Source organism: Eublepharis macularius, chromosome 1 (genome assembly GCF_028583425.1).
Source record: "Eublepharis macularius isolate TG4126 chromosome 1, MPM_Emac_v1.0, whole genome shotgun sequence".
NCBI lineage: Eukaryota > Metazoa > Chordata > Lepidosauria > Squamata > Eublepharidae > Eublepharis > Eublepharis macularius.
The window spans coordinates 172,762,068-172,789,999 of NC_072790.1; the positions used below are offsets into that span (position 1 = coordinate 172,762,068).

General features: G+C 44.3%; 1 protein-coding gene across 1 annotated transcript in view; it reads right to left on the reverse strand.

The window, feature by feature from the left end:
• The window catches only part of KIF6 (kinesin family member 6), a 439,256-nt gene that overhangs the window by 46,511 nt on the left and 364,813 nt on the right, over positions 1-27,932 (reverse strand). The window contains exon 16 of the mRNA XM_054999529.1: positions 16,901-16,951. Within this exon, the coding sequence (XP_054855504.1) occupies positions 16,901-16,951 (51 nt within the window). The remainder of the gene's footprint in view (positions 1-16,900; positions 16,952-27,932) is intronic.

A 27,932-nucleotide genomic window follows, 5' to 3' on the forward strand; every position in this document is an offset into this window, starting at 1 on the left:
GAAGCACCAGGGAGGTGAAAAAAGTTAACAAAGAGTTACACCACCTACTTGGGATGTCTTTGGAGATCCAGTAAAGAAGAGGAAAGTTTAGAGTGTTTTAGTCACAAACGTAATCGATAACAAAAGGAGCAAGGTCTAAGTTCTGTTATAGCCTCAGTAGAGACTCTTTCAGGCAGAATGGCCTTTTTATCTGGATTTTCCAGACTGCTCTTGCAATCCTGATGCAGGATCCATTGATTCCTCCATGGTCTGCTTTTTATGGGTTGGCTCCAGCCCCATCTCTTCCCTAGCCTCCCCTAATCCTCTGCCCTCTGGATGGCCTGGCACATCAGAGCAGGGTTGAACCAGTTCCTCCCTCTCACTCTGCCCACGATAGGGGCTGCCTTCCAGCAAATGATTGGCTGACCTAGAAGGCCAGCCCGGGGGAGGGGGGGGAATTCCCACCAGCTAGCATGTGCCTACCTCCTGCAGGGCCACTCATTCCTAGTGACTGCCCAGTTTGGTTTTCCCCCCTTCCCACAGGCCACCTACAGCTTCTGACAACCACTGTGCACCACTGTGTCTGCTGGTATCTCCTCTGCTGCAGGGCCAGTTATCTGGGGCCCCTGCTGAGCCCCTGCCAACTGCAGTGAGTTCAGAACTGCTGCTCTCACGGCCTTGTCATTCACTTTCCAATCCAGCAAAGCTCCAGAAGTTGGGGTTGTGCTAATAACAAGTGTGGGGCCAGGTTTGTCCCTAGACATACTCTTTTTCATCTTTGCAGAAAAACTTTTGATCCTTAGCCAGGATATATCCTGCTGAGCTACTCAGCTGCAACGTTGTAGCTGATTCCAGTTCTGAAGTTCCATGAATATGAAGTTTCATGAACATGAACCCATATTTATTTATCAATATTTAAAAATTCTATACTGCTTTTCAATAAAAATAGTTCATAACAGTTTTCAAAATATTACAAAAATTCAAAAGAAATTCAATCAGTAAAATAAATGATCATAAGCAAAAAAGATCACCTAATTACCAAAGGAACATGGATTTAATCCACTTGCCCTAGATGAAGTGAAGCTGGCTTTTTCAAAGCAGGTTAAGAGCTTGGGGGTGGCTCATGGACCCTGCCTTACTCTTTGAAAAGCAGGTTGATGGCTATGAGCACCTTCTATTAGCTGTATCTGGTTCACCAGTTCTCATTAGTTAGATTTAGTTTATCTGGCTATGCTAATCCATGCCTCTGCAACCTCACAGCTGGATTATCAAGAGAAAGAGTCTCCACGGGCAAGCATAAATTTGCTCGCCACCTATGCAGGAGGGGGGTAACACTCCTAGACGAGCCTTCAAGACAAAGTGGCCCTACCATGGCACCATTTCAATGGCGTCAAGGTCCACTGGAATCCCCATCCCAAAGATCAAATCCAGTGTGTGACCCACTTGATAAGTGGGAGCTGAAACAAATTGGGAGAGTCCCAGTGCTGCCATGGATATATTGCTATATGGATGACACCAGGTCCGAAGCCTATAAGGAGGTGGCATCATCGACATGGATATTGAAGTCACTCAAGACCAACAGCCTAGGGTACTCCAAGGTCCACCCCACCACCCCCTCCAACAGGTTCGACAGGGTAGCTGCTGATACACTAGGCGGTCGTGATTCGGTTTCATTTTCCCGGCCATGTCGGACGTTCCTCTCCGCAGGTCCGGGGGGAACTGTCTGAGCAGCCTGACTGGGCGGTTGACCCGCGAGGATTAACCTCCAGGACTCCCAGTGAGGGAGCCTGGATCCGGGGCGCCGCGGGAAGAACCCTCTGGAAGTAATGCAGGGGGTAAATTGCCCGCTTGCTCCAACGGAGGCCGGCAGACTTGCGCAGCACCGCGTGTGCTGCCGGGCCATGGAGAACAGCAATAAGCAGATTTAAGGTGAAGACCTGTAAGTAAGCAAATCCCTTCTGATTTTTAAGCGTATGCGAAGGATCGGTGGGAATTGAAGCTAAAAAGGCGCAGACTTCTTCCCCTGCACCGAGTTTCGGAACTTAGTTGGCGCCCCCCCCCCCCTAAGATGGCGATGAGAAAGCAGAGCCCAGCAATGAGTAAATCGGTGATGGCGACGTTACAGGGGAAGGGGGAAACTTTGGAAGAGTTGGTGAGACGAGCAGTTTTCGATGCTGTGCAGCCCTTTGTAGCGAAACTGAATGAAATGGGGCAAAAGGTTGATTCAGTGGAGAGCGAGGTGAAAGCCATTAAAGAAACAGCGACCGGAGCAGAGCAGTCTGCGCACGAGAACGCAGTACTCATGAAAGCAACAAGTAAGGAAGTGAAGCTTTTGGAGAATCAAATAATAGGATTACAAATGGACCGTGCCCAAACAGTATTGCGTCTTCAAAATGTAAAAGAAGAGCAAAGTGAAAATTTAAAAGATTTGGTGTCTGGACTTTTGGCGCCATTCACAAAGGCAACTAAAGAAGAGATAAAAAACGATATTTTGGAAGTCCGGCGGACATCTTCAAAGTATGCAATGAAGCGGCAGCTGCCTCGCGAGATTATTATTGACTTTTCATCTAAGAAGACTCGGGACACCATCTTAGACAATTCATATAATGTGGACTTGGATTATTTGGGCAATAAGGTTAAAATATTGAAGGATGTTCCATTTTTGGCTCGTAAAAGAAGATTCAAGTATAAAGGACTTGCGGCTTTCTTGAGGAAATGTGATATAAAATATAAGTGGCTGTTTCCAGAAGGCGTCTGGTTCAGATATAAAGATCAAACTTACAAGATTACATCGGACGCGCAGCTGACAGGCTTTTTGTTCAACCATCAGGAGTTTCAGCAGGAAGAAAGTTCGAAGTCTGAAGGGGAAAGTGGGGGGGGGAGGAAAGAGCGGGCGCAGCTGCTCCAGCTGCGCAGAGAGAATTGAGACCGAGACGCAAGGGGGGGGGGAAGAAGTCCTGATCCTGCATATAGTCTGTATTGTATAAGACCTACCAATCTGATAGCATATTAGAAAGTTAACTTTTAAGAAAAATTGCAGTATGAAGGGAATACAAGACATGTAGTGTAGTGTTTGTTGTTTATATGTTGATTTTCCCTTTTCCCAGTTCTCCCTTCCCCCTTTTTTCCCCCTCCCCTTTATACTTTTGTAGTCTTCTGTAGTTTTTTTATGTTAGATATTAAAAAATAAAAAAACACTAAAAAAAAGAAAAAGAAAAAGATACACTAGGAGGTCGCTACACCAGACAAACTATCCTCAGCATCCCATATCAGGCCAACACAATCAATGCCAGTGATCTCTGGAATGGGGAGTGGCCTGAAGGAGAAAGACTCTCAAATGAGTATAGCTACCTCACCTCCCCCCCCCCCCCCGGCCATCCATCCGGGACTAGTGAAGGACCGAAAACCCTGGCGGGGGGCAGTTTCTTCAAGGCAACAGTTTCGCCATTCCTCGCCCAGGTCTCAGTCACACACACCAGGTCTACATTTTATGCAGCAAAGAAATCCTGCAGTGTTTTGGTCTTATTATTAATGGACCTGGCATTACACAACAACAGTGCTGGAGGGAGGCAATTTATCTTCCAAGCTCCACAGCCAGTATGCCTTGGGATGGTATGCAGGTTGGAAGGGCACCGAGCTCTAACACATCTCTGTGGCCTTCCACTCTAACCCCGCGTCCTACCGCCATACCTCCCTCGCCTCCAGAGTACTGGGATCCCTAGCCCCACCCTGGTTTCCCCCCTCACAGACTCCCTACAACCTCCATCCCATAATAACACCTACAACAATATGCCCAACAAAAACTCAGTTGCCCTCAATTAATACCAATGAATTCTAATATACATATAACATTACCCCAGATCCCCAATTTATCAAGCATGAGAATTTGATTTCAGCTCCAATGTAATTTCAGTGCCATTCCAGTCACTTCACAGTTTCCATTCTCAGCCACGAAAGGCTGATTTGCCCTCCTGATAAAATACCAATGACCCCAGAGAGTTCTCAGCTTCTGCCAGTAGCAAGTCCACAACACCCCCTGTCAAATTCAAAGAAGCGACCCACAGTTCTTACTCTGGGCTGTCAAGTATAATGAGACAGCCTAGGTCTGAGTTCAACTGGCCAGCCCAGGAAATCTTTTTTTTTTTAATAAAATTTTTTATTGGATTAGACACATATAAAATTTATTACAATCACATTCCCTTAAATTTTCCAATTCTAACCCCCTCCCTTCCCCCCCCTTTTGTTGACTTCCAACAGTTTTCCAACCCCTTGTCTATTCTCCCTCTACTCATTTCAAACTTATTGTACTTATTATAATATACTTTCAAACTCTTCTAAGCTTTTCTATAGTAACATAGTGCTATCTCTAATTTCCTTCCCAAATGGGTAAAAGTATGACAATCTTAACTTATCTTTTTCAATAATAATAATAATAATCATTTTGGTATTCTGTACTCTATCTTACTCTTTCTAAGTACTTCAAAATGGGACAAACAATTTGTCCCTCTTTATGCATAACTTCACATACTTCTATAAACATTGCATACATTTATTATAAATCAATCAATTTAACTTGTACTCTATGTGTTACTCTTTACTTTCTTTTGCATGTCTTGTCCTTTTTGATTAATTAATTTCTCCATTATAATACTACACAACAAACCATTCATGTACACATTCAACAAAAGTCTATCAATTAGACCTATATTATGTATGCTAATGTATATTAATTCTCCATTGTACAGTTATCTGCTTACTTAAAAAAATTAATTAAGTTCTATCCTTATAATCCTTATAATAGTAACACTATTAATACCCAACTATTCATACTAATCAAATAAAATAATTGCTTAGAATTTTTTCACCTTACTCTCTCCCCCCGGTATAGTCACTCCCCTCTCCTTTTGTTATATTTCAGTAATTATCAAACTGCCACAGTCCTCCCACCTCCCATTTTTTCACCAAATATCGTTTCAGCCTCTCCCAGTCCGTGTTAAACTGTCCCGGGTCAAGGTCTCTCAATTTTCTTGTCATTTTATCCATCTCCGCCATGTACAGCAATTTGTAAATCCAGTCCTCGATAGTTGGCACTTCTTGTACTTTCCATTTCTGCGCATATAAGAGTCTAGCTGCTGCTGTCATGTAAAATAACAATGTCCTGTGTTGTGCTGGAATATCTTCCATTCCCAAGTTCAGTAGCAGGAGTTCTGGGTTCTTATTAACTTGAAATTGTAAAATCTCACTCATTACTCTTATTATTTCCCCCCAGTACTGCCTAGCTACCTCACAAGTCCACCACATGTGATACAGAGATCCCTCATGCTTTTTACATCTCCAGCATTTATTAGATGTATTCAAGTTCCCTAGCGCAATTTTCTTTGGTGTCAAATACCAACGATAAATCATTTTGTAGAGATTCTCTTTGATACTGGTGCATGTTGTAATCTTCAATGTATTTTTCCACAAATATTCCCACGCCTCCATTGTTATTTCTTTATTAAAATTTATAGCCCACTTCACCATTTGCACTTTAACTACTTCATCTTCCGTATACCATTTTAACAGTACTTTGTATATCTTAGAGATTTCCTTTTTTTCTTCTTGTAGAATTGCTTTCTCTAAATCTGAGTTCTCCATTCTTATCCCTCCCTTCACACAGTCCGAGTAGTAACGATCTCTAACTTGTCTATATTGAAACCAGTCATAATTTGGAGACAACTCTTGTTGCGTCCTTATTCTTATTTTAGAAAGTTCTATTCGCGTTATCTCCTTGTACGTTAAGCACTGTTGTTCATTATCAACCGTTCTCAGATCTATTACTTCATATGGAACCACCCAGGAGGGGATTCCTTCTTGCAAGTAGTCTTTGTACTTCTTCCAAGTTGAGAAGAGGCTTCTCCGAATGTAATGGTGCAAAAACATAGAATCTGCTTTTACTTTGTCATACCATAAATATGCATGCCATCCAAATAATTTTTTATTTCCCTCTAAGGCCAGCAGTTTGCGATTTTTCAGCTTCTTCCAATCTTTCAACCATACCAAACAAATTGCATCGTAGTAAAGTCTCAAATTGGGCAATTGCATTCCACCTCTTTCCTTTGCATCCTGTAATACTTTCATTTTCACTCGAGGCTTCCTGCCTGCCCACACAAACTCCGATATTTTCCTCTGCCATTTGTCAAACTGCTTAGAGTCCCTAATGATTGGTATTGTCTGTAACAGAAACATCACTCTTGGCAACACATTCATCTTAACTACTGCAATTCTTCCCAACCATGACAAGTTCAATCTATTCCATTTAATCAAATCCTGCTCTATTTGAGTCCATAATTTCTCATAATTATTCTTGAATAGATCTATATTTTTGCAGTCAGTTCAACTCCCAGATATTTCACCTTATTTCTTACTTCACAGTCTATTAGTTCCATCAATTGCTGCTGTTTTAACTTAGTCATATTTTTGCATAATATCTTTGATTTCTTTTTGTTTACATAAAAACCTGCCAAGTCTCCAAATTCTTTAATTTTTTCTATTACCTTAGGCATGTTTTCAATTGGATCTTCCACAATTAACATTATATCATCTGCAAATGCTCTGACCTTGTAGGAAAAGTCTTTTATCTTTATTCCACAGATTGCATTGTCTTCTCGAATCTGTATCATTAAAATTTCCAAAACCAAAATAAACAACAGTGGAGACAACGGGCAACCTTGTCTAGTACCTTTGCCAATAGTCAGTTTTTTAGTCAACTCGTCATTCACCACAATTGCTGCACTCTGGTCTCTGTAAATTTCTTTCACTGCTCTTATGAATCTTTCTCCCATTTGTAGCTGTTCCATAGTGGCAAACATAAAGTCCCAGTTCAAATTGTCAAATGCTTTTTCAGCATCTACAAAGAAGAAACCAACCTCCTTATCACAACGCCTATCGTAGTATTCAATAGCATTTATAACTGTCCTTAGGTTGTCTCTGATTTGTCTGTTTGGTAAAAAACCTGCTTGTTCTTCCCCAATAACTTCAGATAGCCATCCCTTTAGTCTCTCTGCCAAGACCTTCGCAAAGATCTTGTAGTCATTGTTAAGTAAGGAAATAGGTCTATAGTTTTTAACATTAGTCAAGTCCTGTCCTTCTTTAGGGATCAATGATATATTAGCTTCACTCCAGGTATCTGGAATTCTTTGATCTCTCAAAACACCATTGATCACTTCTTTTAGAAATGATGCCAGCTCATTGACCATTACCTTGTAAAATTTAGCTGTAAGTCCGTCAGGTCCCGGCGCCTTCCCCAAATTTGTTGACTGTATTGCTTTCCTTATCTCTTCCTCTGTTACTTCACTGTTCAATTTAGCTCTCCAATCGTCCGAAATTACTGGAAGCTTAATTTTCCCCAAATATGTCGCTATTGAATCTTTATTCACTTCTTTTTTGTCATACAATTTAGCATAAAATTTATAGAAAGCTCTACTTATAGCAGTCTGTTCCAGATGCCCTTTATTGTCCTCACATATTTTATTAATTGTCTTTTTCTCCTTTCTCTTCTTCAATTGCCATGCCAAATATTTCCCAGGTTTATTTGCACCTTCAAACGACTTTTGATTCATTCTTTTAAGATTCCATTCCAATTCTTTATTATTCATTGCCGTCAACTGCTCTTGAAGGATTTTAATATCTTGATAGATTTTCTTTTTCCCTGGTCTTTTCTTTAATTGTATTTCTTTTGCTTTTATTTTTTCCATAATCTCCTGTCTCTTCTCCTCTCTTTTCTTTCGAGCTCTTCCATTTAATTCCATTAGTATGCCTCTAATTACTGCTTTATATGTATCCCATACCTTGTTAGTTGGTACTTCTCGATTCATGTTATGCTGTATGAAGAATTTAGTTTCCCTTCTCAACATCTCCATATTTTCTCCCTCTTGTAACAAGTCCTCATTTATTCTCCATCCTTTCCTCTTAATTCTTTTTCCAAACTTCCACATTACTGGGTTATGATCTGAGCCTACCATGGGCATTATTTCTACATCCTTAGTCCAAAGCACTAAGTCCTTTGAGGCCCAGATCATATCGATTCGTGATAGGGTAGAATGCCTTGCGGAGAAAAATGTATAATGTCTACCTGTGGGATTCTGCATTCTCCACACATCTTCCAGAGTTTCCTGTTGCATTAATGCAAAGAAAGTCTTTGGTAATAGTCCTCTTTTGTGCAGTTACTGATTTTTTGTCTTGTTCTAAATTTGTAACTCCATTGAAGTCTCCTGCAAGGATTATCTGATCATAAGAGAGTTCATCTAAATGCTTCCTTAAATCCTCAAAGAAGCTCTCTTTTGCTCCATTTGGTGCATAAATTCCAATCACCAACACTTTCTTTAAATTCCATGTACATTCCACTGCTATAAATCTGGCTTCCGCATCTCTAATCATTAGCTTTGGCTGTAGCTCCTCTCTTATGTATAATACCACTCCCCTTTTTTTCTTTTTTGAGGCCGCTACAAACTCATTGCCCAACTTGCCCAATTTAAGATATTTTACATCCTGATTTCTAATATGGGTCTCTTGCAAGCACACAATATCACATTTTTGTTTTAATAGCCAGTGGAAAATACTTTTTCTCTTATTAGGTGAATTAAGTCCATTTACATTCCAAGATAGTACTTTACACTCCATATTCATAGCCTTGTTGTTGGTAAGTCTTTTTCATTGTCTCTCATAAACTTTTCCATCTCAAATTCAGATCTGATGCGCTTTTTCACTCCTCCGAATTCGAACGATATCCCCTCCGGTAATTCCCATCTGTATCTTACTTTCATGTCCTTCAAATTCTGAACTAAGACTTTATATTTTTTCCGATCAAGCAGCACCGATCTGGGTAACTCTTTCATGATGATAACCGTCTTGCCATCAACTATCAATGGATCTTGAAACTGCTTACTCACTATCATTTCTCTTGAATTCCTTGTCGTAAATTGCACAATCACATCCCTTGGTAATTTCCTCTGGGTCGCCAATCTGGAATTTATTCGATACACCACATCAAGGATAGCCACAACCTCCTCCTCCTCCTTTCCCAGGTATTCAGCTAACACCTCTGTAACCTGTTCTTGTGCTGTCTTTCCATCTATTTCCGGCAAACCTCGAAACCTCAGCTGCTTCTCCATGTACTTACTCTCCGCAACTGCCATCCTTCCCCTCATCGCTCTCATATCCGTTCGTTGCGTCTCTGTAAGATTCTCCACCACCTTCTCGACTACATTGACTTTTTGCTGCGCTGCTTGCAAGTCATTTTGTATTGTTTCCATTCCCTTCTTTACTTCTGCCAATTCATTTTTTACTGTCTCTTTAACATCTTTGACTTCCCTCACCAACTCCTGTTTTGTCTCCTTCAATTCCTTTAACATTTCCAGAAATTTTTTATCCAGGTTCTCAATAGCCATTTGCCACTCTTTTTTCGACATCGTGGGGCTTGATTTACCTCGCTCCCACGAGTCTGCACGTTTCCTTAGCTCCATGGCGTTTAAATTTATGTCCCTCTAAATTAATTTGACTGTCCCGATTCTTAAAAAAAGCAAAGGATGTTTCAAGAAGTCCAAAATGTCGGGTGTCTTTTCTCTATGGTTTTTCTGTAGTCTTTTTGCAATCCAAGATGTCCTACTTTCTCTCCTGTTGAAGTCAAAGTCCTTCCCTTTTCAAAAATGGCGATTCCCTTCTTCCTGTCTCCAATAAGGGTCGTCTCTCTCCAGCAGCTCTATCACTGTGATGCACTTCCTGTTTCCCGTCTCTCCACTGCAGCTCTCGCGATGATAGAAATTTTCTCACAGCCTGCTATCACTCTCTGACCACAGGTATGAAAAACAATGGTCCAGTTTCTTTAATAGCTTCATTTAACTTAGTCCTTTTTCTAAACTATTTCTTGCCGAGTCTTCCCCTCATTATATTCCATCTGTTGCAGTTTAAAATTTCACTTTAAAAGTTCGTTACTTTAAGCAATCCATCCCAATTCGAGAGATAGTGATCTTTACCTTTTCAAGCATCTTTCTGGGTTGTAATCACTGCTTCGATCTCAATTTCTTTTCCACCTACTTTTCCCCTGTTGAAGCTTGGGCATGTAGGTCTTATGCCAGCCGCACTGGCCCCGGTTCTGCCGCAGAGATTTTAGCCGACCTGTCTTAGGGTGGGACCTCAAGGGACGAGAGAGAATCCTTAGCACAGAACCCCCCCTCGCCCGAGATCGACGCGCCCTGAGGGACTTCCGGTTTGGGATCCATGGAGGTCTAACGCAGCTCTAAGTGCAGAGCTGACCGGGCTGCTGTTTCAGCGGCCGGAGGGGCACAAATAGCCCCCGGCCACCTGCTCTCAGGCGGAGAACAGGCAAAGAACGCTCAAAGACCTCAGGCCAGCCCAGGAAATCTTGACGACCTCCAGGGGCGGAAACCATGGTTTCCAGTTCTGAAAAACACCAGGCTAACAAAACACTCTATACTCGACAATAGCCCTGCAGAGAAGATTAGCACATCAAGCACCAATCCATATGCCAAAGAACCTCCTCAGGATACAGTGAAGCCTCCCGCCATTAGCATTCCACACCCTGGGAAACTCTTACAGGATGACTCAGCTCAGCCCCACCCCTCCTGAGTAGATACAAATGACCTGCCAACATCTTTTCCACACTGTGACACTGAGAGATCTCTGTCTTTTGGTGCTACACCTCTGAAGATGCCAGCCACAGCTGCTGGCGAAACATCAGGAACTACAATGCCAAGACCACGGCAATACAGCCCGGAAAACCCACAACAACCAGCTATTGCTCTGTTGCCATTCTTTAGCAGCCTCCAAGCTTTGGTGGCTGCCATGTTGATTTTTGCCAATTGGTGATGGTGCCTCTTCCTGGGTGGCAGTGGATGCAGTTTCCTCACAACCCGAGTTGGTTCCCATCTCCAGATTGTCTGGAGTGGCATTGAGAGGGGCCACCAATTCTCCTTCAAACAAAAACCCATCTGTTGCAGCAGCTTCCATCCTGGGCCAAGGCTGAAGAACGCTCCGAAAAGAAAAGGAGTGAGAAAAGTTGAGAGGGCTTCCCTGTGGCTATGCTTGCTTCTGGGAGAAAAGCAGGTGGGGAGAGAAAGGAGAAACCAGACATAGTTGGGAAAAGAAGAAAAGCTGAGGGGAGCTCCCTTGCAGCTAGCTGCGGCACCTTGAGAAGAGCAGGCAGGGAGGGAAGAACAGCCGTAGCCAAAAAAAAAGAGTGGGAACAGCTGAGAAGAGCTTTCCTGAGGCCGGCCGGCCACCGGGAGAAGAGCCGGTGCAAAGAGAGAGAGGGGGGAAAGCTGAGTCAAAAGAGCAGGAGTAATTAAGAGAGGCTTCCCTGAGGTTAGCAGTGCCATCGGAGAAACGCAAGCAGGGAAAGAGGTGGAAAATACGAGGGCTCAAGAAGAAATAAGATCTAAGTTCTGAGGTAAAAGACCTAGACAGCATTGAAGAAGCTGCTTTCCCTGTTGAGGCAGGAACAAAACTAAAAGGAAAGGTGACTGACCCCCCCCCCCAGGAAGACAGGAAGTTCAACTTAGTTCCTGCCTCCCTGAATTGAGGGTGGGAATCACCCATCTTCAAGATGTCCTCCACCTCAGAGGGAGAATTTGTTATCTTCTCATGTAACATACTACAAAAATATCAGCTTTCTCATATTCATTCATACTATCAAACTGATACGATAATATGCTTGCTCTGTGGGACAAATCACACACACAGTTATTTACTTGCAGCTAATTGAAACTGGTATTTAAGACATTTATCCACTTTCTCCAAGACAAATGAACATATGTTATTGTTTCTCTACCTCAACTGTATCATTAAAAAATGTTTCCAGTCTCAGGCTTGATACAAAAGCAATCATTTTAATGATTAAAATTTACTTTCTATGCCCATTTATTTTGCTTACATTGCTGTTTTGCAAATTCCTGGCAAATAAACTCATTTTCTGTAACACTGAAGAAATGTGAACCCCAAAAGATTTAGATCAGCCAAGAGAAATTCAAATCCTCCACCCTAAGGCAAATATTTCTGGAATGTTTTTGAGATCCATCCAGAGTTGGTACCAAAACCTTGTTCTACTATTAGTGGGAAATCTATGCTCTAACAAACATCATCTGATCAACCTCTTTTTAGATTTAGAATTCCAAAAATAAACCCTTAAGGCTAAGCAATGCCAATTGTTCCACTCTGAGATAATGGAAATATGGGGGGAAATCAATTTCTCCTCAACTATAAATGGAAGAAAAAGTTCAGATGCCACTAGAGGTCACTCTAGGAGGTAAGTCAAAAGCATATCTATGTTAGTATTTATAGATGTGAACTCTCAGTTCACACATAGATAGCAATGATAGTTATTGCTTTCAAATATGAAACAAATATTCAAACGATCACAATGTTCTATAGTATTGCAACAAGGTTAAAGATCTAAAATACGGAGAGAAATCCAATTCCTGATCAGTTTTAACATGCTATGACCATTACTGGTTTCACTGCGTGACTGGCAACTTATTTCAGGGTATCATAATAGCCCTTTGATCCCATCAGTGGTATATATTCTTTGTAAGATCTCTACATAACTCCAATAAAAAATCTGAGCGCTCAGACTGCACAAGCACTTTGGAAAGGGAGCTGTGGAACTCTCACATAAGTCATGCTTCACCGTTTATATCATTTAAACCAATGCAGGTGTCTGCTTTCACAACACAATGGATACAAGTATATAACCAAGATTAGCAATCATAAATTGTACAAAGGATACAATACATATACCAAGAGGACATACAAGATAACAAGAAAATAAGCACCCAACAATATGTAATACAATGAGGACCACAGCTGATTCTCCTTCCCTTCCCAAAGGAACAGCAATAAATACTATATATTGCCAATGACAGGCAAGCAGAGTAAAATTTAAAATTTCCCATTACATCCTGTAGAAGTTCAGAATAGCACCAGCTGCAATGTCATCAAGCATAACTGCAGCATTCATATGAGTATTACCCCCTCCTTCCATCAATGTCAATGCCAGCTGTCAATGTATATTGTTAAAAAAATGCCCCCAAGGGTGAATGGGTCTCCAACACTTTGCAAAAGGGGAGGGAGTTAAAATGGTCTGCCTACAGAGGCTCATGGATCCTTCTGGGTTCCAAAATGCTCTGGGGGTTTTAGGATTCCAAGCTCTGTTGAGGCTGAAGTGGGAGCTTGAAATGAGAAGCTTCTCAAAGGTATCAACAATATCGCTCTTCGTCAACTTCTCCCAACTTGGGATGGAAGCCAGCCCTGTGAAGCTTAGTGACCTAAAGGGGGCTAGAAAACATCTAGAAAGATGCTGGTAGAAAATTTGTACTGAATTCGACAGAGCAATCTATAGAGGCCACTGGAGACCTATGAAGCAGCAGTGATAGTAGCAAAGAAATGTTATTTCTCTGTGACCATTGCACCAGCTAGCTCATGACCATCCCAAATGCTAAAAATATCCCAACATTTGTTGACTTCTACATCTGAGCATGTATTGTTTCAGGAACAGACCATCAACTGTGATACCTTTGCAGAGGTTTTTTTCCTGATAAAATAACACAAATACATGTGATCTGGATGCCATCTGTAGTAATACTCTGTCTGGTCTGATAATGAAACATTTTGACCCAGTTACCATGATGGATGCTGACAGGATCCTGGGATCTATAAAAGCTACCACTTTAATAGAGAATGTTAAACATAACAGCACTATTTCTGCTGCTTCTCCACAGCAGAGACAAAATCCTTCTTTCTCTCAGCCTCTCAAAAGCCATCTTTCCCTCCATTGGGCCAGCATTCTGCCCTCTCCCATCGGCTTTCTCTGAGAGGAGGAGCTGGAGCCAGTCCTGTCTGTCACATTATTCTGCAGTCTCTGGAATTGAAATGCTCTACTACCCATCTCAACAATCACCATGGAGGTGAAACTCCTATCCCGAGCTCCCCCCTCCTCAGTCTCTTTTCAGCACTGCCACAGGTAAATAGTAACCCACATTCTACACCTAGCTCCTCAGCAATAAGTCGTAATTAAAAAAAACTATGCTCAGGCTTGTTCCAGCCGTTTCCCACAAAGTGCTTATCAGCAGTGCTTGAAAAAAACAACAACATAAATATTCTGAGGCAATATGAACATACCTGATGTCATTGTGAGAGCAGGGTGTTAAGCAGTGGGACAGGAAATCCCAGTCACAGAGGTGAATGGAAGGCAGTGAGCTACAAGTTGCAGTAAAAAGCCATCTATATGCTGTTGGACTCTACAGCTGTTAAACGATGCCACTTAGGCATATTTGTGAGTATGATCTGCAGACTGTGTATGTTCTGTAAAATGGGGTGTCAAGTTAGGATTACAGATCAATTGCCTAATAAAGTTGACTGACAGTAGATTCAGGATAGACAAAAGGAAACACTTGACACAGAATTAACTTACATAACTAATTGCCATAACAAATTGCAAATCTCGCACGAGAAAACGTGATCTTCTGCGTTTTTTGTGCTATGTTCCGGGTTGTTACGAGCAAAGGTAAGCCGTGTGGAAACGGCCCATGTGCAGTAAATTCCACTAATGTCAGTGGAGTTTATTACAGTTTTCTCACTCTTGGCACAAGCTTTTCTATCTCTCTTCCTTTGCTTCTTAATTTTATGTTGCTTTAACACTGTGAAGGGTGTGGGATAGAGGGAAATTTTGTCCAGAACCTGAAGTGGCTCTTGGCAGCCCTTTGTCAACATGTCTGGTTCATAGAAAGTAGGCACCCTACTAGTTCAGCCTTCTGATGGTTAGAATTAAATAGTATGAACTAGAAATAGTGGAATTATAATACTCTATATTCTTGAATTATCTAACCGTTTAAAGGTAATCAGAGGAATAGTCTGAGCTAGATACATTATACTGCTAGGCACTACAACTCTGAATCAAGGCCCATGTACAAAAACTAAGTAATGGGGAAAATTGGGATGGTCATCAGAGGTTATCATGTAGTTACTGAAAGTATCAGAACATTCTCCAAGGCTAAGCACTGGCAACTTATTTGTATAATGGGTTAGACAAAGCACAAAATTTCTGCTTGTGCTACAGCTTTTGTGCAAATGGAAATACAGGGAAAACACCATGATAGTCACTTGCAATAAGTCAATTTGTTGTATCCCCACCTGTATGTCTGCTTGTGCAGGATTTTGTGCATTCAATTTCTGGGCTCCATAATATACAAGGAGTAAAGCACAAGATCTTGTATAAGCAGAACTGCACTAGGTCCACTTGTGTTTCCACTTGTGCATCCCTGGATACAAGTCACTGAATGGGTGACTTCATAGCTACCATTTTATCTGCTCTCATAAGCTTTCAAGCATGAACGATATTCATAAGATATGCTTCCAGAGCTGACACCCCCAGGGGATAGTGAAGTTGACAAGCATGTGCAAGAGAGAAAGGGAACATGGAACATGCAACAATCAATCCCCTCCCAAACTCATGATAGATCAGGAAGGATCTCGAGAGGGAAATCAGCATGAGAAGACAGTTGAAGAGAAAGGGGAACTGCTTCAACCCCGCCCAGTCTTTAAAGCAGGACAGAAGAAGACTTTGCAGTGAAGCAACTTTGCACTGGAACTAAACTCCTCCACCTCATCATCAAAGTGTATTTCACATTCACAGCACAATGATTAATCCCTAAAGATCATGGGAAAATACCACTTACAAGAGAGAGAAAGATCTCATATCTCTCCTGCATTGCAACTTCACTATTGGAGAACTAACATCACCTGACCAACTTCAAAAGAACCACTTAGACAACTCATGAGCTTCTGATATACAAATGTTTACTAAAACAAGATTGATATATAGAGGAATAAAAATAGCAATAATAAAAACTATACTGCAACAAACAGAGCAACAACAAGACCAAGCTATAGTACAATTACTTATTCACAAAGCAGACGTAAATACCACTCTTAACATTCTATGATCTAACACAAGGCCTCTGGAGCTTGCCTTGGACCAGAGTTGTGATTGCACTGATTGGGTGGAGTGAAATAATGGGCACAATCCATGCCATCTCCTATGTAAGCACCCTCTTCAATTTGCAGTACTCCAAGTGGATGCTTGCCATCCTTGCGCAAGGGCCAGGAAGTGACTGTGAATGAAGACCTAATGCCAACCTAATATCAGTAGTATTGTGGTAGAGACAGGTCACTAATAAGTCTCACCAGTTAGGTGGATTAATTATTTACACAAGTGGTTTAGAAACATTCCTCTGAACAAACTGTGATACAATCCACAGTGTTTGGTCCTGCACCCTGCTACTGAGAATGCGATCATATCATAGTATATCCACTGTGGTGAACCTTGGTAAATTGTCCCAGCACTACTGGCAATGGCTAACATGTCAGTAATCCTCTGTACATATAGACATGGCAAAAAAAGGAAATTATGTAAATCAGTTCCAAGAAATTGATAAAGTATGAATGTTTCCTTAAATGAGAAATCCACACCCAAAGTGTGTCCATCAGGGAAAACAGATCATGATTATTCAAGATCTAAGTGAAGTATCTCCATAGAAAGAAGACTTTTAAATAAAAGAGGCAGCTGGAAAACGTTATCACCAAGATTTCAAATTGAAATGATATGTTTCATTATGCATTTGGATTTCAGCACAGCCCTGATTAGGCTTGCTACCAAGCAGTCTTCTTTAATTAACGTCTTGAATGATTTTCTGGTTATCAAGACAGCTCCAATGAAATTTTTTGCTGCATGACCCTTGAACAATATGAGGAAAATGCATTCAATATTGTGAGAAATAGGGAGGGGAGACATAGCTGATCGAGCAAAATAAGCCACTACATATTTATGTGGAAGAAAAACATTGCCTAGAAAGGCCTGCAATACATTTACCTTGAGCTGCTTTTTGCATGTGCCGTTGGGTTATCTCTCCTTTCAAATGGTCTGTAGAAAAAAAAATAACTGGTTAAAGAACTTTTAACCTTCTAGGTATCAATAAGATTACCAGTTACCAAATATGTTTTTACTTCCTGGCATAGGCAGTTAACATGGAGATTGGGGAATGCTCCATATCAATAGACAATGGACCCCCTGTACCCTTCCTTTGTCTCGTGGATAATTCTATTAGGCACGATTTGTATCTTAAATATATCAAAACATTTCTTGATTTAACACCCCATTCTGGAAATTAGGCCCTAATGTAGTATCACAGCCACTGTCATGGAAATGTACTCTCCTGCTGTTAAATACACATGTACCCTAAAACTCTGCAAGCCAAGCAGAGAAGAAGACAGTCTTCCAAGTACTAATTCATAAAACTGGTAAGAGAAAATAACTGTAAGTCATGCAATCCATCTTGCTATTTGCATGTAAGCTAGTTTCTCTAAGACTGTGTTTGCTAGAGGCAGTCACAAATGTATGATGTGATAGAGGTGCTAAAACTTTCAGTGCTTAATATAGGAAACGTTTTTATATACCCTGTCACTGAAAACAGCATGAGGAGCTGGTGCAACCTGCATCTTATTTCACATCTTGTTCACCAGCTGTTCCACCCTGATCAACATGTCACTTCCTAGAGTCTTTATATGAAATTTAGGACTGCTTCATTCACAACTCGTAGGTGGGTTGGCCTCACAAGGAGATGCTGTTTGTTTGAACTGGTGCCAAAAATGAAGCCACACTAATTTCCATAATGAGAGCACTTTCTTGGGCAGCCATCATACCAGAAGTTGGGGCCACTAAGTATACACTATCCATGTGGCAGCACCAGTTCACATACATGCTGCTTCTTAGCCTGATCTGGTGGAAGTATGCTGCTTCTTAGCCTGATCTGGTGGAAGCATCACCGACTCCTGAGTCCACTGTACAGGGCTTTAAGAACACATGTGGCGTTTTGCCCTCTTTAAGTGATCTGCCTTCCTGATTTCTGCAATGTTCTCTTAGATTTTCACTGACACCAAAAGCTCTCACCTTAGTTGTCTCTAGGAAGGCTTAGTTATAGATAGTAGTATGACAGAATGGCCAGGCTTCAGTGTGACTGTGAGGTAAAAAAGGGGATCTTTTATTCTAAATGAAACAGGCATTCTACTTAACCAAAAATAGAGCTTATTTATAAATACATACACATGGTTTCAGAGCATTGGTTTCAGAATAATTCATAAACGTGGTGGTTTCAAAAGATATGTCTTTAAATGTCTAATCTTCCACACAGTTGCCATTTAAGCTAAAAATACACCCCGAAAGAGAATAACATGAAGTTCACATCCCACAGACTGATTTCATCCACAAAGAAAACACAGAGACTTCTTCTCTCAGCACTTCACGCACAGAATAATTCTTTCCTCTCACCCACACAGACACAGACTTACATACAAATTGACTGCTTGCCTGACTCCCTGTCTAAACTGCAGTTCACTCCATCACCTAGAGTACAGCTACCATCCAATCAAAGCACACTTTACTCACCCATCCAGCCTCCCCTTCTTTCTTTAGAGGTTTGTATTTTAAACCATAACCACATACATTAAAACCCTACATTAACTAGCACAAATAAAATACAAAAACTATTTACATGGCAAAACATTATCATATTGATTGAAGTTTTTTCTTCCCAACAGTCATCAGTTATCACACTTTCCATCTGTGGCATAAAGGCTTCATTCACACGTCTCGTGTAGTTAAGGAAAATGTGCACAAGCACAACTGATTGCTTGCCTCATGTGCATACCTTACTTCTCCCCTTCTTATGTTGAGAATTGCAGTTAAATGGCTATGGCTACTCTCCATGATGTATGAATGCAGGTGCATAGATTATCTGGAGAATGGGAAATTTTAATTCCATTTAACTCACATGCCTGTATTTGTGCATCATGGGTTCATTAACCATAATTCTCATCATGAAAAGAGATGGAGGGAGGAAGCAGCAAAGTATGCAAGCCCAGCAACAAGTAGGGTTTTTGCACATTTTTCTGAACCCTTGTTACTTGTGATGTGTCTGAATACAACTTCCTTATTTCAGACATTAGTTGAGTAGTTTGCTCATAATTTGCTGCTTAAAATGTACTTTCATCACAGAAAATAAAATAAACCCCTAAAATCCAGCAAGCATGAATGTTTTGAAAACTTTAAGATACTTCTGTCTTTCAAAGAGCTCAGAAGAGTATTTTGGTGTTCATACTAGAACACGTTGGATTCTTGCTAGATGAAAAATATTTCTACCATTATAGAGGTCACAAATGTTCTTTGGCGATTCCATTTTAAATCATTTTTTGTTAGTGCTGGCAGACGCATTTTAGTTCCAAGCTTCCTAGGGGAAACTCATGATAAATAGAGAGTGCAAGGGTTCCAGGATAGATTTTAACTAGAGCTGCTAGGGTTGCCAGGTTCCTCAAGTCTCCCAGCGGGAGAACGGGACGCTAGCTCTTACCCTGTCACTGCTCTTGATGTTTTGACTGCACATATGATGATGTCACTTCTGGGAGTGACATCATTACGCAGGGTCAAAGGGCACCCCGCATGATGACATCACGCACGCCAGGAAGGGGCAGAGAGAGCGGACAGCTCTCTCTCTCGCTGCCGCTACCGCCATGCCCCTTGTCACTGCCAGTATGGGCTGCACAGGGGCAGCGGTGGCCTCACCAAGAGAGCGGGTCGTGGCCACTGCAGTTCGCTCTCTCGCTGCCACCACCTCCACCATGCCCCTTGTCCCTGCCGGCACGGGCTGCACAGGGGCAGTGGCAGCCACGGCGAAAGAGTGGGCTGTGGCCACCACAGCTCGCTCTCTTGCCACCACCGCTGCTGTGCCCCTTGTCCCTGCCAATGCAGGCTGTACAGGGGTGGTGGCGGCAGCAGTGAGAGTGGCCTGCTCTTGCCACCGCCGCCTGCTCTCTCTCTGCCACTGCCACCGCCCGCTCTCATGGCGCAGGAGCGGGCCCCGCACCCAGGGGTGTGCCGTGCAACCCGGGGAGGGGGTGCGCCCTCCCTCCGGCCAGGTTAGAGGGCATGGGGGGGGAAGGGTGGGATCAGAGGATCCTCCGCTGTGGGTGGGGGGATGGCAACCCTAAGAGCTGCCCTCCCAAAAAGAAATAGTTAGCTACTAGCTAGTACATATTTTTATCCTATGTGTAACATGACAATGAAATATTTCATAACAACTATACAAGAAGAAAAAAAGAGAGAGGATGAAAAGGAACAAAAATGAGGAGTAGGGCAAGGGGATATTCAGTGCATGGGAAGATATAATAGCCATAATGTTTTCTCAACATGATACAAGAAAAGGATGAAATTAATGAGCAGAGCAGCATCTGTTTTGATGGTGAAAAGATAGCTCTGATACATGAATTACAAGAAGCATATTTTTAGAGAAACTTTTATTTAGATATACGTCTTACGGTCACAGAGCTGGAAAATGTAGAATGGAAAAGTCGAACAGGCAGCTATTTGGAAGAAATGTAGGAAAAATGAAAAGCACAAAACTTGAAACTTTTTACATTTTTAATTTAATTTTTATTTCTTAATTTAAATTTTAAATTTAAATTTTAAAAATAAGTGGGAGAATAACAACAATCTTTGTTTTTCTTATTGTGAGCCAAAAATCTATTTTGTGAGCAGAAACAGCAACTTGCATTGAAGTTTTGAGCACACCACCTTTTGTGTGTGTGTGTGTGTGTGTGTGTGTGTGTGTGTGTGTAGAAGTTTCCCTTTCTCTTTCTTCCCACCTCTCTCTGAACCCAGAGACTCTTGGCAGTAGAAGGAGGGCTTCTCTTACAGGGTCCACTTGGAGGAGAGAGCTGTTTGGAAGGGGGACTGAGCTGAAGCCTTCTCTTTCTCTCCAACCCTCTCCAAGCCTTAAAATATTGATCACCTTTGTCAGAGATCCCTTTTGGGAACTACCCTCCATGCTCATCCTTCTCCCCCCCCCCACTTGGGTTTGAAGTGAACAGCAGCTGACAGCTAAGCATGTGGTGTATAAATATTGAGGGAGAGGAGAGGAGGGGGGTGATATATGTAAACTAGGGAATGAGAAGAAGGAGGGTGATAAAGAGGAGGTGCAGTGCGGGGTGCTGCTCTGCTGGAGTAAAGTGAGAGCAGCATTGAGACTGGAGAATAGCAAGGGAGAGGGAGAACGAAAGGAAAGTAACAATTTAACCCAACAACAGTGATTTGCTCCTACCTATCGCACAGGGACTGAAAGGGAATTGTGTCTCACCTCACTTCTTCCTTCCTCTGTGGCAGTGCACACACAACCAGCCACTCTTTCCACCAAAAGCAGCCTCCCCCCCCAAAGCTTGAGGAAAGGTGAGAAGTAGAATTGATGCCAGTTGGGGGGGGAAGGGATGTACTAAAAGGAATGACAGGATTGCCCATTGGAAATAAAGGGAGAGGCTTGAAGGCTCATTGGAGAAAATGGGAGCCAGGAATGCCAATTTACGTGCATGGGCTCCATTGAAATGCATTACAACAACACAAAAAAAAGAGCAAGAGTCCAGTAGTGAAGAAGTGAGCTATGGCTCATGAAAGCTCATACCCTACCACAAATGTTGTTAGTCTTATAGGTGCAAGGCAAAGGCACACTAAGGACACGCCAAAAGACCGCTGCTGCAATCCAAAGCTTTATTCACAAATGCCGAGGGTCAAATCAAGACAACAGGGGAGCGCCCACACTCTCCGGCTGCTCCCGGCGGGAGATTGGCAACGGGTTTGCCTGGCTAAATTGTCCTGTTTCGCAAGGCTCACAGCTTCATCAAAAGCCACAAATGAATTCTTAGTATGAAACGTGTTTCTTTTACTGAAAAATAACCTGCTGGACAAGAATCAAGTTTCTTCTTAGTTTTAGTTGCACAGAATTTCCTCTCTTGTCCAAAGACCTTTATGGAAAATCCATTCCACATTTTCTTTGCAACTATTTTTGTGTTGTGATGCCTTCCAATGGAGCCCAGGGAAGTAAATTGGCATCTCTGGCTCTCCTATTATTTCCAATGGTCAATCCTCCTGTCATTCCTTTTAGTGCATGGCAGGGGGGGGGAGCAAGAAAGGAAGGAGGGAACAAGGGGGACAAAAGGTCAGATGGGAGCTTGCTGCTCCTCAGCCAGCTAGACTGTCTCTTGCTCACAGAAGCTTCGCCCAAGGCTTAAATTGAGAGAGAGAGGAGGAGGGAAAAAAGGCACAGAGAGAACTGCCCCGCTGATTAGGTTGAACTCAAAGCTCCTCAGGCGCTGGGTGAGCAGGAAGACAGGGCTGCCCTTCTGCACTCCAGAAGAAATGCCTTGCACCAAGAGAGGAGAATTCCTGCATGAGCACACAGGAGAGCGCACACTGCAGGGAACGCCGGTAGTTGGGGGCGGCTGACATGGCGCCTCCTTCAGAGTTCAGCACCTGAGGCGGGGGCTGGCTCTGCCTCAATGGAAGTGCTGGCCCTGCTTGAGTGGAATGACAGCCCCTGGGAGTATCAGAAGGGCTCTGGGACTGGAATGACAGGCCCCTGAGTGGAATGACAGCCCCTGGGTGCTATAATGTATTTCAGTGGAGCCCATGCAAGTAAATTGGCATTCCTGGTTCCCATTATTACCAATGGGCCTTTAAGCCTCTCCCATTATTTCCAATGGGCAATCCTGTCATTCCTTTTAGTACACCCCTCTTGAAGGATAGCAACAGTCAGCATCCTATGCATTATTACTCCAATGTCAACCCCATAGAATTCAATGGGCTTACACTCAAATCTGTATGATCCCAGTGCAAACCAAAGGGCATCATCCCACTGAGGGATCCGGGAGAATTTTGCATAGGAGGATCATCAGCACTAGTCACACCAAACATCAAAGAAGCAAGGATCATCTTCCAATCAAGTCCCTGCTTCTGTTCCTTCCCCAAACGTTTCAACTTCCCTTGTCCTATCTAAGTAGAAAGCCAAGGCTCTTCTTAAGTCTAAGGTATGAAGGGCCCTTTCCCCTTTGGAAGACGGCTGCGGAAAAAATGCAGGTAGCGTAATTTCCTGCGACAGGTGAAAGGCAGACACCACCTTTGGCAGGAACTTAAGGCATGGTCGCAGGACCACCCTATTCCTATGAAATAGAAGGAAGGGCGGGTCAGCCCTAAGCGCTGACAACTCACTAACCCTCCTGGCAGACGTTATAGCCACCAAAAACGCTACCTTGTAGGACAACAAGTCCAAAGGGCATGTGGCTAATGGCTCAAATGGAGGCAAAATCAGCCTCGACAGCACCAGGGATAGAGATCATTGAGGCACAGGAGGTGACACAGGCGGGTAAAGATTAAACATCCCCTTCAGGAACTGTTGAGATTTACAGTGTGAGAACACTGTGCTACCGTCTACCCGATCATGATAGGCGGAAATAGCCGCAAGATGGACCTTTAGGGAGGTAACCCGTAACCCTTGGTCCCTCAGCTGACATAGGTAGTCAAATATGAACCCCAGGGGGCTACTGGCAGGCACCACTTCCTTAGCAAGTGCCCAAGCCTCAAACCTACGCCACTTAGCCTCATAGGCCCGTCTAGTGGACGGCTTCCTTGCGTTCAGCAAGACTCTTTTCACCTGCTCTGAAAACACTACAGGCGGGGTAGGATTCGCCAGGCAGACAGGTGCAACTTCTTGGGTTCGTGGTGGAACAGGCTCCCATTCCGCAGGAGATCCTGCCAGGGAGGCAGACTCACATATGTTCGATTGGACATTTGCAAAAGTTTGGGGAACCATACTTGTCTCAGCCAGAAGGGTGCCACTAGAATGCAATCTGCATGGTCATTTTCTATTTTGCCCAGCACCCTCGGTATTAGTGGGAATGGTGGAAACATATAGTGCAACCTGTGGGTCTATGTAAACTGGAAGGCATCCCCAATAGAGAGGGGGTCGCTCCCTGCCCTTGAGCAAAATATCTGGGCCTTGGTGTTTGCTGAAGTTGCGAACAAATCTATGTCCGGTTGGCCCCACATTTGGAAGATCGGCCCAATGTACTCTGCGCTCACTTCCCACTCGTGGCCCAACATGTGCACCCTGCTCAGGGCATCTGCCCAAACATTGTCTGATCCCGCTACGTGTATAGCCCGAAGCATCACACCATTCTGGATTGCCCAGTGCCAAACGAGCGTGGCCTCTCTGTAGAGAGTCATAGATGCTGTGCCCCCTTGCTGGTTTAGGTAATACATGGCAGTCGTGTTGTCTGTCTGCACCAACACCCGACAGTTTTGTAGAAGTGCTGTAAAGGACACAAGTGCAAAACGAATAGCTCTTAACTCAAGTACATTAATGTGCAGGTTCTTTTCCCTTTCTGTCCAAACATCTTGTACACATGCAGTACCACAGTAAGCACCCCATCGCCTTAGGGATACATCAGTGGTCACTGTAACCTCAGGATGCTGGTAACCAAACAGGGTCCCTTTAAACAAGTTGTCATCTGACATCCACCAATCAAGGGGGGATAGGATAGCCCTAGGTATGGACAACTTGAGGGACGGAGGATGACGTAAGGCATCATACCTCCTCACGAACCAATTCTGAAGCGAGCGCATACGCAGTCTAGCAAAGGGGACCACAGAGGTGGCCGCTGCCATATGCCCCAATAAACACTGGATGGTGCGAACAGATTGGAACCGGTTCCTTTTAAACATGGATACCAGACCCTTTAGAGATTTAGCCCTCTCAAGGGGGAGCAGTGCCTTACCCTCTACAGAATCTAAAATCGCCCCAATATAGGAGACCTTACGGTTGGGCACCAGTTTTGATTTATCAAAATTTACCAGAAGCCCCAAGCGTTTGCAAGTGTTCAGTACTAATTCCACATCTTGCAACAGCTTAGCCTCTGAATCAGCCACGATGAGCCAGTCATCGAGGTAGGGAAAGATGGAACAGCCCTCCTCCCGAAGGAAGGAGACCACAGGAGCCACACACTTGGTAAATACCCGTGGCGCCGTGGATAGACCGAAGGGAGGCACCTTATAACGGAACACCCTTCGCTGGTAAATGAAGCTCAGGTATTTCCTGTGCTCCTCTCGTATTCCCACATGGAAATAGGCGTCCTTCAAATCGAGGACAGCAAACCAATCCCCTTTCCTTAGCAAGGCGATTACAGCTGACAGTGTGACCATTTTGAACTTAGTCACCCTTAGAAAGGCATTAAGGCCCCTTAAGTCTAGAATGGGGCGTAAACCCCCATCCTTCTTGGGGACCAAGAAGAACCGAGAAAAGAAACCTTTCTCAGATTCGTCATAGGCCACCTCCTCCACAGCACCCTTGGCCAAGAGTGACACTATTTCTGCATCCAGCTCGGCCATGGTATTATTTACAGCTGTTAGGGGTGAGCTACACCCAGGCAGTTCCAAGAATTCCAGCCCGTATCCTTTATCAACGATTGTTAAGACCCATGAGTCAGATGTTATTGACTCCCAGTCAAACAGGAAAGGCTTCAGCCTGTCTGAAAAGTTCAAGGACGCGGCTGGATCGCCCTGTCAGTACTGCCTCCCAGGCCCCTGCTGATCTTTCTGCTGGGCCGGGGGCTGAGGCGTGCAGGGCTTGAAGGGCTTACGCCTCCTGGGCTGTTGTGCAGGAGTGTAGTGGCACTGAGAGTAGGCAGGGTACTGCTGGTAATAGGGCCGCTGCTGGTATCTGCCCTGATATTGGTACGGATTGTACCTTGCAGCGTACCATGGTCTGGAAGTAGACTTGTCCGCTGAGGTCAATCCTAACGACCGGGCAGTCTGCCTGTCCTCTTTCTTTTTCTTCAGCGCCTCATCAGTCGTTTTGGAGAACAAAGAGTCCCCTTCAAAAGGCAGGCCCTCGATTCTTGATCTCACTTCCTGAGAGAGAGCCGTCAACCTGAGCCAAGAGTGGCGTCTGAGGACCACAGCTGAAGCCATTCCACGTGCAGCAGTGTCAGCAGCATGGCTCCCAGCATTCATCTGCTGCTTGGAAAGACGGATGGCTTCTGTCTGCAGCAGGGACACCACCGCCTTCTTGTCAGCAGGCAAATCCCCGACGTAGGAAGCCAGCTTCTCCCAAAGATATAATTGATAGCCAGCCATGATGGTCTGGTAGTTGGCTATCCTAAGGCCCAACGAGGAGATAGAATACTGGCGCCTGCCCATGGCATCGATCTTCCTGCCCTCTTTATCTGGGGGTGCGGAAGAGGGACCCGACCGACGAGGCTGGATCTCTTCAGCAACCAATGAGGAGGGTGGAGGGTGTTTCATCAACGATTGCCAAGTGCCCTGCTTGATTTTATACATCTGTTCGATACACTTAGATGTAGCTGGCTGGTCACAGGGCACCTTCCACACCTTCTCCACTATTTCTTCCACACCCTCCAGCATGGGGAAGCCAACCGTAGCAGGGTTGTCTCCATAGATCCACCCCAGGAGCTTGTCTTTGGTCTGCGGCGTGGCCGAGGAAATATCCCTTTCCAACGCCTGTGCCATGCAAGCCATCTGATCTGTGTAGATCCGAAGATCCTCATAAGGGGAGCTGGTACTGGGTGCCACGTTGTCTGGGGACGGCTCAGACCACGATTCCGATCTGTAGTCCCCGACACTCTCAGCTTCCTCCTCATCAGAACCAAGCACCGACTCTTCCCCTTGGAAGGGTGGAGGCAGCCAACCCTGCCTCGAGGTGGATGGCCTCGGTTCTGAGTACTCAAACCCGGCAGGGGCCCCCTTCCATTGGCAGTGGTAGGCCGGAGGGATGTACGAGGCCTGTGGATGCCGAGACTCCAGGGAACGCCTGGAACCGATGCTCCCCGCTTCTGAACGGCGCCGACTCTGCACGGAAGACGCTGGAGACAGAAGAGTAGCTGGAGCTGGGGACGGTCGGCTCCGATGGTGGGCAGAAGGGCTTGGATCCATGACTGGGGAACGATCACTAGGGATCACAATGAATGCCCCCGGATCCGGCACCTCTTCTGGAGCTGGCGAGTCCAGGTGAGGGGAAGGTGTGCGAGGAACCACCATCACTACTTCCTCAGTTGAAGCCCGACGTGGTGACCGAGAGTGCCGATGCTTAGCCTTCTTTGGCTTCTTGGAAGGAGGCTCAGAAGAGGCCCTCGGAACCGAAGCTCTCTCGGCGGTTGGCCTCTTGCTCGATCTCGGCCTCGGATCTGACACTTTCCTGGGGGTCGACTTCCCGGCGGCGAGCTGATGTCTCGGCGCCGCAACAGCCGTCGGTTCCACCGATGGTCTCGGATCTGCACTCTTCGGTTCCGACCCTGATGCCTTCGGATCCGAGTGAGCCGACAAAACGCTTTGGGGCGGTCTCACCGACCCCTGCGCTGGAGAGGCCGCTCTCGACGCCGTAGCACTCGTCGGCCAAGATTTCGACGCCGACTTCACAGATGCCACTGAGCCCGCTCATGACTGCCGTTCAGCAGAGGGGCTAGGGCCGGCCTTGGGGGAGGGCAACGGAGTACCCTCGGACATCACCCTTTGCCACAAGGAGGAGTTCAAACAGGTCTGATGCTCCTGCTGGGCTTTGTGGGTAATTTCTGGCAGATTTTGCATGCCGGAACGTTGTGGGTCTCCCCCAGGCAAAACAAACACAGATCATGGCCATCGGTCTGGGCCATTTTTGTGTGGCACTGAATGCAGTGCTTGAATAAGGCTTTTGAGGCCATATTAGGGTCAGGCAAAAGGCGTCGTCAAAACAGTCCGAGTTTATATTTACCGAGTCCAGTCAGATCCAAATCAGTTAGAAGAAGAATAGTCAAGTCCGAAGTCCGAAGTCAAAACCAAAACAATCACTAGATCAATCACAAAAGCACAGAGCTGTGAAGCAGACGTTCTCTCCAAGCGGCGGCAAGAAGAGAACTGAGGGAAGGGGCCATTGGTCGCTGGAGGACATGTGACCGTTTAGGCGAGAAAACGGTCGCTGAGGCGCGCGACAAATGGCCCCTTTGGAGCTATGGAAGTGATGAAGAATTTTCCGGCG